The sequence below is a fragment of the Falco cherrug genome, chromosome 8 (assembly GCF_023634085.1).
Source record: "Falco cherrug isolate bFalChe1 chromosome 8, bFalChe1.pri, whole genome shotgun sequence".
NCBI lineage: Eukaryota > Metazoa > Chordata > Aves > Falconiformes > Falconidae > Falco > Falco cherrug.
Window position 1 is genome coordinate 18,803,607 of NC_073704.1, and position 12,166 is coordinate 18,815,772.

Consider the following 12,166-nt stretch of genomic DNA (forward strand, 5'->3'; position numbering starts at 1 on the left):
CTTCCATCCAGGCACTAAACAAAAAAGGCTTTACCTGCACCGGGTTTCAACAGGGAGACGAGGCCTGGACAGGCTCTCCGCTTCACACTGAAATATACTCTCCTATGGTAATTCAGTTTTAATTCGTTTAAAACTCCATTTTTCCATCCCTGAAGTTGTAGAGTTGTTTTGTTATTGAAATATAGTTGTGTATTCCTTTCTGGGGTTTGGTGGCTTTTCTTACTATCATAAGACTGATAAGCAGGAATGCTGTGTAATGGAAGCTGTATAACAAATAAGCAGAGAATGGTTTTTAACCATGAGTCATGTTACCCAGGAGGTGTATGTGTCTTCATTAACTTTAATGGGAAGAGGGCTGAACATCTCACAAGAAGAACAGAGCCTTCATTCAACACACAACGTTCTCTTTCCTGTCGCTGGATAATCATTACTGATTAGTATTTTCCTTGATCTTAATTCATTTGCAGTGAAAATAAAACTTCATTCAATATCAAGATTTTGCAGCCTAAGATCAAATGGGCTTCACTTTCAACAGGACTGTATAATACAACACTTCAAGTTAATGAACAAGGAGTGCAAACACCAAGATGTACCAGCAATAATGCACTAGCTCTTTTGAAGTTATGTTGCATTTTCAGCAAATATAAAGAAGGTGAACCCAGTAAAAGGGAAAGGAATTGTTAGTCTGTTTCCAAGAACAACAATGGGCAGAAGCAGAATTAAAAAACAAACAACAAAGTAAAAAGCCCTACAAGAATCAGCAGAAAGGTTCCACAGATGAGAGGGATTTTTCTGGGGGGGTGGTTTGGTTGGTTTTTAACTATTGAAGGCACCACTACATTTACTTAGCAATTAATGGAAGACACTGCCCTCCCCTCTCTTATCTGACATACAGCTAAAGTCAGAAGTCCAGATTTCATTGCACAATGAGAAGTCATAAGCCAAATCATTATTAAAACAGCTAGATTCAACCAACTTCTTATGTTCAGTCTGCAGCCCTCACTACTCATTAATTCAAACAAAATGCCTGCAACAGTCTGTTCCACCTACACTGAGAGTAACTTGTTCTGCTGTCTGCTTGATCTGCTCTGTTGAAAAGAGGTACATGAAATGCCATCTGTATTGCAGGATCATCAATTTTAAACAGTCAACTTTTACTCTAAATAATTACTTATTATGACATCTGATTTTATTCTTTATTTTATATGTAGCTGTCTGTATATATGTCCTCTGAGCGCTATCCCAGAACAGCGTTATGAAGAGGTGCTGCAAGGAGATTCTGAGAAAGATCTGAAAGACCAGTTGCAGCACATTTAGAGTCTTGTTGTGAACCATGTTCCTTAAAGATCTGATGATTCACACGCTCTTTTGATCTGAGGGACTCAAAATTCTGATGCTTTTTCACCACATGGATGTTCAACAAACCATCAACAAGGTATGTATCTTCTCTAGTGCTATCTCTATGCCCCAAATTAGTAACAGGGGGAAAACTAATGGCAATAGTGGGGAAAAAGTCCCAGGTACTAGCTCCTATTTCTCCTCCTATCCCCCATTCCCATTTCTTCCTCAGGAAAAGACACACACACACCCCCCAGCAAAAAGATACCCAGTAAAAAGATAAACACTCATCAGAATAAAAAGGAAATTCTAAACCAGAGGAATTCAGCAATTTCCTTACACAAAATACACCAGTATATTTAAAGCTTTCTGATCACTAAGCTAGTAATATATACCTACAGATCCTAGTAACATTTCAAAATGGATCAAAGACACCAAGGATAGCTATTCTTTTGCAGTCAAAACCATGTTACAGAGATTCTTCAAAATAGATATGATTCCCTAATACAAAATTGTTCTATAAAGTTTAAGATCAGATATCTACCAGAGCCATATTTATAGTCATGGCTACTATCAGTTGTCCAGCTAGAGAATATTGAAGAAAAACAAGCATTTTTAATATATTATAGATAATTTATCATCTAAGTGACACGTGTAGGATAACAACAGACTGGAAACAGTAAAGCAAAATGATGCATTAGAAAAGGAAATTTTAGGGTTATGTTGATGCTTTTTTCTGTGGTTTAAATACAAGCCACACCTACACATATTGTTAGATGGCAAGAATATTCATGACAGCCACAAAAGAATACAGTTTCTGGAGTAAAAAGGAACACTGAAATCAAGTGAGCAACAAAAGCACTTATTTGCGTTAACTGTGAGGCACAATATAAAACACACTGCCCAAACAAACAGACACTGCCCCATTTATTTTGTGTACCAAAGATGACTCCTCTTTCCAGGAAAAGATAAGAGTGTTTTCTTGCTGTGATAGAATTTACTCTTAGAGGTACCTCCTAGATTGCCAGACTGGAAGGAAAAAAGTTAAGAGATCTTGGAAGTAATTACCATGATCAAATGATCCCAACCTTTTCACCGATCATGTCAGCTAAAGTTTCCAAGTGTCTCACCTCAACTAAACAAGATGTGACCTTTTTGGATCGCACTCAAAGACTGCTTGCTCTAGCTGCTCTGAGCTAAACTCACACAAAAAGCAAGAAACAGGGGAACAGTGCAACTCCCTACTACACAAAGCAGCAGCAGTTACTCTGAAGAACAGGAACCTTACAGACATCCTGCTCACCACCACTTCTGACAGTCAGGCCCTCTTTGCTAATGGGGAAAACATCCCCTTGAGATTTGGGGTAACTGAACCTAACAGGTTAATGCCATTTATGCAGACTTCACAGCCACAGAGGTGCTTTTAAGTCAATTAGAGATGCAGGTTTGTCAATTATATGGACTATTTCTAAAAACCACATTGGATCTCAACTCTGCACGCATAATGAAATTGAGAAAACCTATCAGAGACATATAGAGGTTTCATACCCACAGCATGAAGCAAACATGCCTCAAGTCTGGGGCAGTATTAGCTTCGAGAATTAAATACCCAGCAAGTATCATGCAAGATGTTACCAGACAAACTACCATACCAAGTGACAAAAGATAGGAACCATGCACAGTTCCCAGAACAGGTAGATAAGCAGATACTGTACAAATATAGACCAATATAAATATGAGTACAAGCAGCAGCACTCTAAAGAGGACTCACAAATGTCCTTAAGGCACATCAGATACAGGAACTAAGTCATTGATTTTGACAGAAATAATTCTTAACTTATTCATTTCACTAAATGCTGTTACTTAAGCTAGATAACTATTCAAAAAATATAATGGAATTAACATCTTTAGTTTAGAAAAGATGACATTTTACCTGAACAGCAAGGGAAGATGCATTATCAGAAAGCAGAATTTGTTCCTCTGTTGAAAGAAAAACAAAAAACACAATTACAAAAAAGTGTCCATTTAGCTACTGACCTGTAATTGTAAGCCATTCTAGACTGCATTTCTGATGCATAATACAAGGAGCATATATATAATTATTATGCAGCTGGTCTAGAAAACCTATGATATGAACATTAAAAAAAGAAAGAAAAAAAAAGAATACCAGGAATATTTCTCCTGCAAATGCAGTTGCACTTATCATACATTACCACCAATGTACAATAAGAAATACTCACAACTAACAACCAAATGCTTGAGTTTTATGCCAATTACTCTTCTTCTAATCAAAGTTAAATAAACCCACATCTTCATAACTCCTCTGGCTAAAAAGTAAAAGCATTCAGAAACCTATAAAAGTGGCTTGCAGTTAATATTGCACACTGTGTCTAGGTCTGTCACACAAAAGAAAGATGACAAGTTCACTGCAATAAAAATTCCATGCTTAGAAGACTAGGGCTGCTACCTATTAGTCTTCATTACTTTGCAGTCTTCTGACAACTGTAGCAGGCTGCTGAGCCCCAAATGGGGGCCATAATGTGATCTGATGATATATGAAGAGCTGCTAAAGGGAGCCTGAACCATCCTAGCCTATACATTTTAACAGTTCCTTTTTACCGAGAGCCCACTTTACCACAAGACTTCAAAAATCTGCTGCCTCAGCTATTGGTGCAGTAAATCTGCCAACTGTGCCTGCAACCACATCATTTTACACTGCCTACAGCAGCCAATATAATGAGTCAATAATAAACCAAGGACCTTATAGGCCATGAATAGCTGGTTTATATTGGCAGATGCAAGCGTAGCTAAAACCTCTGACCAGACAAACAACACAAAGGAGTCTTTTAACAGTTTCTGTGCTTCCTTGCCGTTAATTATCTTAGTGCATATTTAATGCGTTTTCTAAAAATAAAGTAATTATTAATTGCAACAAACAGTGTACCCACCCTTCAGTTGCTGATACAATGCAGCATTTTCAGGCCAAGGCTCTGTGGCTGTGGAAAGAAGAGGAAATAATTAAGCAAGCCAAACAACAATGTGCTTGCAGATGCTAACTGAACACAAACGTTACCTAGAGCAGGAACACAAACTGCAACGATGCTGATGCAAGATTTAACCTGTCCTAAAATCACCCCATTGCCACTGTCTTCTCCCATACCTCTCTCCTGCTCACAGGGGGACAACACAGAGCAGAAAACTAAGTCCCAAAATTTAATGTTGCAAGAAAAGCTAAAATTCAAGCTACGTTACAGAAGGCCCTGTTAATTCTCAAGCAGCTGAAGCAGCTATTTTACCTCCACCATAAAAACATCCTTGTGCACATCCCCATCACAATTCTGGCCACTCTCAAGATCAACTATTTATTAAGGTACTAAACAAAGAATTCTGGAAAGAACAGAACAACACACAGAGGAGATAGGCACAAACCTCCAAACCAAGTGTGAGCAATGCTTTGGGGAAATGAAAGTCACTGGTCCTATACAATACCACAAAGTCAGGTGCTTGGGCACATCAGAAACCTATCCACCAGGACAACTGGGACTACTTATTGCTTTAAATGATGTACTGGTCAACCCTAAAATGGGAATGTCAATATGTATTAACAAAACTGCATCACCAGTTGTTCAAAACAGTTAAACAGTTGTAAAAAAAAAGGCAAGAAAATAAAAGACAATCACATCTTCCATTAAGAACCGTTGCGCTTAATCAGTCATACACCACTTGAATTTATGGGAACGCAAAAACAGTGATCAGTACTGATTTACTGTTAATGGTAACATTAAGATAACAGGTCACCACATTGTTTCATCTCCCTTACATTCCTTGTGAATGTCTGATTAAAAAATCTATTTTAAAATACCAATTCAAAACTTGCATTCTACCCAAACTAGGTATTTGTAAACAAAATTAATGCCCTCATAACTTTAATGTTTTTAAGCAATAATGTCTATAAATAACTGCGCGGTTCAAACAGAAAGATGTCACTGGCTTCCGTAAGGTCATTCTTTGTGCCTTTGCCCTCAGAACTCGAAGGGAAAGAAAGTACAAATGTCTATCATCCTTTTTGGATACTCATGAAGTATTAACTTCTATGGAAGTCACATAGAACTGTAAAGCTTCTAACACTGTACACAGTTTTGCAAAGGTCACGGCCTCTAACATTAAGGCAGAGCGCCTACAAAAGCTATACTAGTATGGGCATGAGAAAGCAACTAATCACATTTAAGTGTCATGAAAAAATGTTTTATGTTTTATTGTAGCAGTTATTGGTTTTACACACCTCCATTAAAGTTTTGCCCTGGAGTAAAAATTCTTGAGGTGGAAGTACATTTACTTCTTTAAATAAAAAGAGACCAAGATAGTGTCTGTGGTATTACAGTCTTAACTGTTTAAAATAATTTATCTAACATACATTTCTTCAGGTCCACCGAAGTCTTGGAAGAGCAAATGGAATGAGAAAATTAAGAATGTTATTATTATACTTCAGTAAACTATCAGTGCTAGACTGAGATACTTACAGAAGTAACTAAGTCACAAAGGCACACTGATCTCAAATACTCCAGCCAACCAGTGAAAACATCCTTTTCACATGTCCAGAACGGTACACAGAACTTCAAATTGCATGGGCCCATTTCTACTGAAAATTTTTGCCTGAGCCTCTTCAGACTGAAATGTCAGATTTATATTGCATTCTTGAATTCCAGCCCAACTGGAAATGGCCTATTTTTACATAAGAACATGGCTGAAATATTTCAGGCCCACAAAAATGAAGTGAACTTTTCATCTTCCAACAAAATGCTTGGTGTATTTCAAGAAATTCAAACACTAGTAATTCCAGTCTGATCCTGGCACTAAGCTATATGCAGCCATAGAGATATACGTATATATGTAACAGCTTCTCGGCACATAGAACCCAAAACTACACCGCTGGTAAGGCATGCCATATCCATGCCATAAACTAAAACACGAGTAGAGTGGTTTTTTGTAACTTGTTTGCCCTTATCAGCTTATATTTTCCTTCCACATTCCACTGATCACATACAGATATTCATGAACTATTATCTGCTGATCCTAATTTCATTAGTCATGATATTAAGTCTTTATCACACAGTCTTAGTACACAAAAGCACATGTCCAAATTGAGGGATGGAAAGGACAAGGGTAGTTTAAAATCTTTGCATTCACTCATTCGCAGTTTAGTTGTGTACTAATATATGTCTTTTGTCATCTTTACATTTACTTGTCAAACAGCCATATGAAAATCTCAGCCTTCGTTATCAGTATACCTTAAACTCTGAATTTCAGCAGTTCCAAGAAAATGAATGAATAATAGCCCCTGCACTTGGCACCTGACAAGTCTCCAGAGGGAGGTCACAATTCCGACTATGCTGACAAGGTGGACACATGCTCATGAGCTTGAACTGAAGCCTCCAGTCCTTTTCACATAGACCAGACAATTGATTTTGCTGTCACTGTATGGACTGGATTTTAAAACAATCAACTTCATGTTAAGATTCACTTATTATTACTCATATCCCAGAAAACAAATATTCTGCAGCATGCATTCAGAATTGCACGCAGCCAATCACGTTCAGCCGCACCAGAGGTAAATACACAAAGCCTGTGTAATCCTCTGAAAATCAAAGAATTAAACACTCATTCGCTATCTATCTCATATCTTCCAATTTCTACTCACTCTTTCTTCCAAGGTGTTTAGAATATTAAATATTTTTTTCTGATGGAGCAAGAAGTTTAAATGCACACTGCTACCTGAGAGGTCCAGGTTTGTAAAGTGCAAGCTAAGCTCACGTATCAGCTACCAAGCCACCTTCAATTAGCTATAAGGTGAAAAGATGCAGCTAAGGGAGATCAGAACCGTGTTGGAGGAAGAGAAGAGGAGGAATTGCTGAAGGGCTGTCACACGCCTCCACGAGAGGAGAAAGTGTGTAACATCTTTAATGTACGGCAATGACTCTTGCCTTATGAATGTAGGTGAAGACATAATTTGTAGAATAATAGGCACTAATATTACACACTGCTTCAGTTCTGTCATATTTCCAATCCATCAAGTTGATTAATGCTATAATAACTCCTCACAAACTTATCATTTGTGCACTAATGAAGTCAAATCCAGTTTATCCTTTGGCAACTATAATCTTCCGGTCTGTAGATGTTAGTTTCCCTGCTAACCACAGCTACTGTGGCACTAGGTATATAAAGAGAAAATTAACAAATGTGATGTCAACTCAGTTTCAGAAGCTTTCAACACAGAATCACATTTATGTGTTAGAACCTACGCAACAGACATTTTTATCATTAGCTGCTCACAGGATTAAATAACTGCCTGGAAGTATGCCTTACAGGAAGAGCTTCTCCACATATCTTCAGAATTAGGAACTATTTGGTTCTTCCTTCTGCCTTCATAATCAGAGGAATTACTATTGTGTGGTTTTCAATGGGTCTGTCTCTCAGGCGTGCAGTCTTTAGTAAAAGTTGTTTTCCCACCCTACTGAAACTTTTCCCATGCTTAACGAATTCAAATTTTAGTCTTTCATGTAGATGATCTGCTGTTTGTTCAGGACAAGCAAACCTCATACTATTGTCTCTCCCTGCCTCCCCTCTACCAAACTGCTTGCTTTAAAGCCAGGTATAGGAAACAACCATCTGCAGGATCAGTCCTCCCTGTAGCATTTGTCTGAAGTGAGTTTGAGTTCAAAAATTACTGGGAAGTGAAAATTAGAGTGAGATGGACACAGAAAGCATTACTTTGCAAGCCTTGTTATCCTAGGAGCTGAGAGTTCAGCAGATGCAGCATATCACAACAACCAGAGAAGTAAAATAGCAAGTAAATCACCTACATAAAATCTTATTTGGTTTTGTGGATGACTAAAAATGCATGAAAATTTCACTAAGCTCAAGGTGTTTGTTAGTCAAAGTTTCATTTATTAACAGTTTAGCATAGAAAATGTGATTTCAAAGTGTTAACAGGGTTCTCAGGTGTCAAATTAGACTTCGAGAAGAAAATTCTGTGAACTGGTGTGTTGCATGTTCCCAGCGGAATTTTAATTACTTGGGTTTGCAACTATCCATTAAAACATTAAAACTATTAGATTACTAGAATCTTCACCTGTCACGTCAGAGAATGACTTAGAAAATATGTAATCTCTGCTCTCAGTAAAAAACTTCCAAAACACACAATAAGTCATGACAGTCACATAAAATTCTTTGCCACTAAAAATGTATTGCATTAGATGCATTCTTCAGATTTTGTGGTGAAATGTTTTACTTGAGCAACATTAAGGCCAGAAACAGATACTCAACTAGCATTTTGATTTCAACGTTTCCAGATGTTTCAGACTGTGATTTCAATATTAAGACTTTATCCACCCAAATGCTTTTGGGACAGCAAGAGAGAAGAACGCACATATGCTGTAAGAAGAGATACTCAAGAGCACTGGACCCCACTACCAGCAGGGGATCAGGAGCTTACCTGAGGCCTGTGCACATCTCAGCTCCAACTAATGCTCTCAAAACAGGACATACTGTACTTGTACAGTGCTGAATTTTAATCCAAAGAATGAGAGGCTGCAATAGCACTCCCCCAGTGAAGTCTATGCAAGAGGAAGTACCACATTCCCAAGATGCTCTACAGTGCCCCAGCCCCACCAATTCCTTGTCCAGGCTGTTCAGAGTCTCTTTATACATGTACACAACTCAGTTTCAACTCCTACACTCTACTGGGAAACTATTCATCCTGTGTCAGTGCTGCCTGGACAGACGGGGGAAACAGACATTTTCATCCACCTTCACAATGATGAAAGAGATGTAATGAAATGATGGTTTACAGTTATGCCTTTAATTCTGTTACTTCAAAAAATGAGACTCTGACTATGGAAATGAGAAGCCACAAAATACTCTGCATGTTAAATCATGTAATATGCTAAACAACAACACAGCCATTTCAGCAGTCTAGTATGAATAGCCAGTTTCAAGCGGAAGGGTATGCAGTGTGATTTGCCCTGCTAGTCTGCCACTCATTTAGCACACTTGTTGTCAAGCTACAGCATTCTTGAATATCAGCCACAGCAAACACCACAGACCTCTGGATCCAGGCATCAAGATGTTCCCTCCTGCACAGGAAATTAAGTTATCAACAGGCTAAAAGTTTTTGTAGGAAAAATTCAACTTGAAATTAGGTTGTTGCAAGCTATTAGCAATACCATAGAATTTTGGTGGGGCAAGAACATTTCTGAAAGACAATGCAGATCGCAATAGTTTCCTGTTATAAAACTAGCCTATACCTAATAAAAATCAAGACTACTGCATTAACACTCAATATTACTATCCTGTTGATTATTTCTCAAATAGTGAAAAACTATACAGTGAGAATTAAATCAAGACAATTTCTGCCCCGAATCTCCTATAAACTAAAATTTACTTAATTCTCAGTATGCTAGCAATTTTCCTTTTGTGTCTTCTTCCTGCTTCTGTGAACACAGTACTCAGTCAACTAACAACCTCTTCCATGCAGTTCACTGTGTGCTGTTGCATAGATGAGCCTAGGATCTAGCTAGTGAACATCTGATCTTCTCAGAGTAATTTCCTGCAATGTTAAGAAGTTTATGGGTTGTATAGAAATAAAGACTACTTCTCTAAAGTCACCACATTTGCATGGATCAGTTTTCTTTCTGATATATTCCTCTTAAACACTTTTATATAAAACTTGCATAAAAAGGAGGAAAGCTAAAACATCTGTATTTACCAGTTTGGTTCACACAGCACTACAAGGCCTGTTAAAAGAGCCAAGAGGCAAGATATCCTCTATTAAACACCAAAAAAAGTTGGCATTAATTTGAATCACAGTATTGCAATATTACAGCTGGAGAGATTAACTTACACATTATTTCCAGTTTCCTTTAGCCTCTCCCCAGGTACAAATTTGATTAAATTATAATGAGATACCTCAAAACTGCTTTCTCACAAGAGTAAACACTAAAAAGAAATTTAGTCTTACATCTGGGCAACATTCACATCCAACATTACACACCAGTCTCCAAACATTACACAGCAAACATCATAACCGTCAGCAGGAACACAGTTACCTTTTCTGGTTTCCCAAGACTGGTGCTATGGGGGTGACCGGCTACTCACTATGTTCTAGATGTAGTAACCCAAAGAAAGCCACACAGAACGCTATCGCACAGACTCCAGAAGGAAAGAGGATTATTCACCACTTGACATTAAGATGCATCAAAAAGAAGCAGACAATCACTTCATTCTCTTTTCATAATACAAATTGGTCATATTTTCAAGTAGTAATATATTACTTTAAAAGAAAAGGCCAAGAATTTATGTGTTTCTATACCGTTATTACAGAAAATAAGTGGAGGGGTATATTTTGATTAATACAGTGAAGCTGTGGCCACTTTGGAACCAAAGCAGTTGAAAATATGTATCTCATACATTAACAGTGATCAATAAAGGAAGTATGAGAAAGTTGTGAATTAGCTTCCTTAAGACCCACCACCAGTCCAACCCACCCACACTGAATACAGATCAATTTCATGTAATTGGTCTGATCCTGTAAACTAACAAGGGCCAAGAAAAAATGAAAACATCAGCAACTCCCTGGCTCTGCTGACAAAGGACTAAAAAGTGTTTCACAGTGCCTTGCCAAATGAAAACCGACTTTCACACAAGTTAAACCGTATGCATTAAATCATGTATCAAATAATTACACCATTTGCTTAAATCCATCCCAGGCCTCCTACACAGAGCTATTACAATTCACGTAAATCATGACTGTTCAGTAATTATTGATCAAGCAGATTGTCATCATAAAGACTCAATCTCAGCAACAATTCTCAAACTTGAGTTTCCTGTGGCTGCACCACTAAGACAGTCAGCGTGTGACATTACTGCAGCAGCCATTTAGCATGACACAATCTGCTTCTTCACCCTCCAAGAAAGCTACTAATTGCATGTATTTAAGCATTAGTCCAATTCTGTTACTATCTTTGAGTTGACTTTCCAGAGCATACACATCTGCAGTTCAATCATCCAGGATGCTCAGCACTCATTGCTAGGGGAGGCCACAGGAGAGAGATCACTCAGCATCTCCCCACTTGCACAATCACACCTCCCACCAGCAGAGGCGGCCAAAAAATCTCAACAAAATTAAATCCATAAATAAAAGTTGCTCCTAAATCAACATCTGGATTTATTCAGAAAAAACAAGAGAGTGTGCCAGCTAAATGATCTCAAAACATTTATTTATAAAGTCCTGACAAGATGGAGCTATTTTACTTATTCCTGATATTCAGCATAAATACTCCATCTCAAAGAAGCTCTGTAATTCTTAATTATACCTTTTTATAGATCTCTAAATCAATACCTTCCCTTTGTGCTACTTAAGTCCCTTGCCCCTCTTTGGCCCTGACTCAAGAAGTGAAACTTTAAGCACAGCAGCTGTGAAGAGTAGGACAGTGGAGGTATGGTACTCATGAATGCCTTAAGTGCCTTACTGAACTGGGATGTTTCTTAGCCATGTTATCTACACTTGTATACTTTAAATCAGTCCTTTGAAAGCTCTCTTAGATTGAGATCCCCTCTTCTCTGTGGTAGTCTGAACTCCTCCTCCCCTACAGATATTTGGCAGGCAGTCTGAACACCACTTCTGCAAAATGCCCGGAGCTCCCTGCTTTCTCATCCACAGCACCCCTGCCCTGATCCACAACAGAAATCCTACACATCTGTCCAGCCAGACAGGACCTCAATATCCCACAGGTGCTCCAAAAGCTGCTCCCCACACACAGAATTCCTGCTC

The 12,166-nt window shown here is 38.2% G+C and overlaps 1 protein-coding gene across 3 annotated transcripts in view; it reads right to left on the reverse strand.

Annotated features, from left to right (window-relative positions):
• The window catches only part of MTX2 (metaxin 2), a 76,343-nt gene that overhangs the window by 17,068 nt on the left and 47,109 nt on the right, over window positions 1-12,166 (reverse strand). For all 3 annotated transcript variants that reach the window (XM_055718278.1, XM_055718277.1, XM_055718276.1), the window contains 2 exons: window positions 4,287-4,334; window positions 3,272-3,318 (listed from right to left, as the gene is read on the reverse strand). In XM_055718278.1, the coding sequence (XP_055574253.1) occupies window positions 3,272-3,318; window positions 4,287-4,334 (95 nt within the window). The remainder of the gene's footprint in view (window positions 1-3,271; window positions 3,319-4,286; window positions 4,335-12,166) is intronic.